The 3,526-nt window shown below is 67.1% G+C and overlaps 1 protein-coding gene across 3 annotated transcripts; it reads right to left on the reverse strand.

The window, feature by feature from the left end:
- Nucleotides 1-302: 302 nt before the first annotated feature.
- FNDC11 (fibronectin type III domain containing 11) lies at nucleotides 303-2,950 on the reverse strand. Of its 3 annotated transcripts, none has more exons than XM_042930426.1 (2): nucleotides 2,862-2,950; nucleotides 303-1,420 (listed from the first exon to the last, which is right to left on the reverse strand). In XM_042930426.1, exon 2 carries the CDS (start codon nucleotides 1,415-1,417, stop codon nucleotides 416-418), a length of 1,002 nt encoding a protein of 333 aa, XP_042786360.1. In that variant the 5' UTR covers nucleotides 1,418-1,420; nucleotides 2,862-2,950; the 3' UTR covers nucleotides 303-415. The 3 variants fall into 3 exon arrangements, with proteins under 3 accessions (XP_042786360.1, XP_042786361.1, XP_042786362.1); XM_042930427.1 differs by having other exon boundaries at nucleotides 2,836-2,930; XM_042930428.1 differs by lacking the exon at nucleotides 2,862-2,950 and adding an exon at nucleotides 1,942-2,796.
- Nucleotides 2,951-3,526: the final 576 nt, after the last annotated feature.

The following is a 3,526-nucleotide window of genomic DNA, read 5'->3' on the forward strand; positions in this document are numbered from 1 at the left end:
ATTACTGTACCCCCTGGAGACAGGCCAAGGACACAGGAAAGGACAGGCAGAGCCGGGCTGTTGTGACAGAGCGGGAAGGAGAGATGTGGGAGCGGCTGGGCCCACGCGACAAAGCCCCGGAGAAGCTCTCCTTCACTGGCGGTGGTAGCCATTCGCTGGGGCGATGCTCCTTTCTCCAGGGGTCAGCTCTCCTGGAAGGTCCAGCCCCGGGCCCGACCCGGGAAAGGGGGCTGGAGCCTGGGGGGCCTGGGGCTGGAGGGGAGGCTGGCCGGAGTCCGAAGAAGCACTCACACGGCTGCCGCTGCCTCTAAAACGTAAGCAGGTTCGCTTCTTTAATGGTGTGTGTGTGTGTGTGTGTGCGTGTGTGCGTGTGTGTGTTTATACTCCTCTTCACTAGTGGATAAATATTAGAAAATCATCTCTCGGAAAGCGCGGTCAGGGGCGGGCCTGCCTTGCCCGGCCGACCGGGGGTGGGCCCTTTGGGGGGCCCCGGCCTGGTCTGCAGCGTGAGGCTGTCCCGCCAGGGCTCGTACACCAGCGTGTAGCTCTCGGCTCTCTTGACGGTGAACTTGTAGGAGCGGTTGGGCATCAGGTTGTGGATGTCGAAGGTGCAGGCGGCCACGGGGATGATGCCACACTGCGTGCACTCCTGCTGTGTCCGCGGGTCCAGCAGCTTGAAGCGGAGCTCAAACTGCTCTGGCGCCACCGGCTGGATGGTGGCAAACCACCGCAGGCTGACCCAGTCCTGGTGGGCCACCGACTCCTTCCGGTCGAACACGACGGGCATCTTGGTGCTCAGCATGAGCCGGATGTGCGGGATCTTGGCGGCACCGACGTCGGGCACCAGGCGGTGCTTCATGTGCAGGCGCCCAGGCACCGTCATGGCCAGGAAGCTGTCCGTGATGGCCGCCAGGTCCGCCAGCCTGCGCTCCACCAGCCCCCAGCCCGCCAGGAAGGGCTGCGGGTCGGGTGAGCCCAGCAGAGCGCCCAGCTCGGCGCGGCCGCGGTCCAGCTGTTCCAGCAGGTCCGTGAGCAGGAGGAGCTGGATCTTGGTCTGGGCCGCGCCCACCTTCTTCATGCGCTGGAACTTCCAGGGGTCGATGAGCTGGAACGTGGCGGTGGGCAGCAGCAGCGGGTCCTGGTCGCCCGGGGCCAGGTGCTTGGGGAGGATCTCGATGTAGTAGGAGCATTTCTTGAGCAGCTCCGTGCGGGCGTGGTGGCGCCTGAGCAGGTGGGGGCTCAGGTCGGAGGTCAGGAAGCCGCGCAGGGCGGTGCGGCGCTCCATGTAGGTCCTCCAGACCTCCGGTTCCAGCAGCCGCGGATCGTCAGCCTCCTCCGCCTCCTCCCGGTCCAGGAAGGACGGGGGACTGTCCAGCTTCGTCTCGTTCAGGCCCAGGCCCGTCACCTGGAAGCTCATTGTCTGGGAGCAGGGGCGGAGGGCGGGGTGTGAGCTGAACGCAGTTGGCCTCCGCCACCCGCCCAGGGGCTCGCTCAGGGCAGCGTTTGTGTGTGGGGGTGACTTCGGGCCCACTGCCCTCCCTGCGGGGCCCCCTGTCCTCCCCTGGGCCGGGAGGAGGGGAGCTTGCGGGGAGAGCACGGCCCTCTGCAAAGAGGCCGATGGAGGGCCAGGCCGGCAGGCTGCAGGCGGGCATAAAGTTGGACACCGAGGGGCCGGCACTCCACCGACGGTCAGTCGTGATGGCACAGGGAGGAGCTGACACAGTGAGCTCCGGGGCAGAAACCCCAGCCCACTGAGCAGCTGCGTGGCCTGGCCAAGGTCTCAGTTGCTCGTCTGCGGGGGTGAAGATGCTCCCTCGGGACGGTGGAGGGGGCCGCAGCGTGATCCTGTGTGCGCCGCACCAGACTCCCCCTTGGGGACACCACTGGCCTGGACACCTTCCGTGCCCGGCTGCAGGTGCACAGCACAGCGCCAGGGCTCACCCGGAGACAAGGCCAGTTGGTGGCTGGAGCCAGCGAGGGTGGCAGGGTGGCCCCAGCCTCGGCTCTGAGGGATAATCGCGCCGGCCCCTAGTTACCAAGTCCACGCTCTCTACCTTTGACGAGCTCACTGCACGCAAAACCCCTCAGAGTGGTGAGGTCCCCGACCTCATCTCACAGATGGGGCCCCCGAGGCTGCAACGCTTCGGAGTTTGCTCTCAGTTCAGAGTTTGACCCCAGCCGTCAACTCCAGAGCCTGATTCTCCTTCTGTGCTACTCCTGCCTGGGTTCCCACCTCCGGGGGGGCCGTGGAGGGGCCGGTGCAGCTGTCCTTCCAGGACCGGGACACAAGGATTGGCCCTGCACGCTGGGGCTCTTTGGAGAAGGTGCCAGCGACCTGGCTGGCGTCCCGGGTCCCGGCCACCCCCAGGGCAGTGAGATAGCCGCTGGGTCAGCACCACGTGGGAGACCTCAGGTTGTCCCAAGGGTTGGATGAACTATGAAGAAAGCTCACAGGTTGAGTGACCTGCCCAAGGCCACACCTGCCAAGTGGCAGTGAGGTCGGGACCCAAGTCTGCCTCCCTCCCCAGAGGCCACCTTCCAGGGGCGCAGAAACGAGAGCAGGCCCTGGGCACCGCCAGAAAGGTACTGGGATGCAGCGAAGCGTGCCTCTAGCAATCCCAGCCCGAGTCCTGTTGGCCCCTGGGTCTGACCACCGGTTCAGGGATGCCTCCCAGGCTGTCAGTCGGAAAAGCGCCGCGGGGCTGCTTGTGAGTTCCGGGGAAGGGGCAGCTCTGCGCCCGGGGCCGGGCGCCCAGACCTACACCCTCCCGGGCCTTCCAGAAGCCCCCAGACACCTCCCCCGTCGCCTCCCCCAGCAACCTGCCCGCCACTTGCCCCAGCCTCTTGGCGCGCCCACTTGCCCTGCCTCCCGGAGCGGAGAGAACCACGCGGCTGACTGTGCGCCCAGCGCGCACCTCCGAGGCCCGCGGGTTGCCATGGGGACCGCGGTCCTTTGTGACGCCCCGCCCGTCTCACAGGGTGGAGCGGGAGCCCAGGGCCCAGGGGTGCGGTGAGACGTCGCCGGAGGGGGGCGGGGGCGGGGGCGGGGGCGGGGGCGGGGCGCTCTCTGGTCTCAACACCCAGACAGGAGCCGCTGGTGTCAGCCTCAGGTCCCGCCCCCCACCCTGGTCTCAGGTGCCAGGAACTATCTGGGGGCTTCGTTCCCTCCCTGAGAAATCTGGGGCAATGCGCCCTGCGCCCTGACTTGGAAACCACCTCTAGTGGCTATTCCGAAAGCCAAGCCTAAAGTAGGGTTCCCCGGAGAGGAGTAACTGAGGCTGGCCGTCCCTCTGCGAGTGCCCCTGTCCCAGAGTCCTGTGGACACAGTGCTCACGTGGGGCTGCCAGAGCCGGGGGGGGGGGGGGGGGGGGGGGGGGGGGAGGGGGAGTGCTAGTGGGGAAGAGGACTCCTGCTCGTGTCCCAGCCTGAGACCTGCTCCAGGAAGCCCTGGGAGGACCTGGGGGGAGCAGCAGTGACCTCGGAGTGAACACCTGTCACCGCAGGGAACAGCGCAGGGATCAGAGCA

The sequence above is a fragment of the Panthera leo genome, chromosome A3 (assembly GCF_018350215.1).
Source record: "Panthera leo isolate Ple1 chromosome A3, P.leo_Ple1_pat1.1, whole genome shotgun sequence".
Lineage (NCBI taxonomy): Eukaryota > Metazoa > Chordata > Mammalia > Carnivora > Felidae > Panthera > Panthera leo.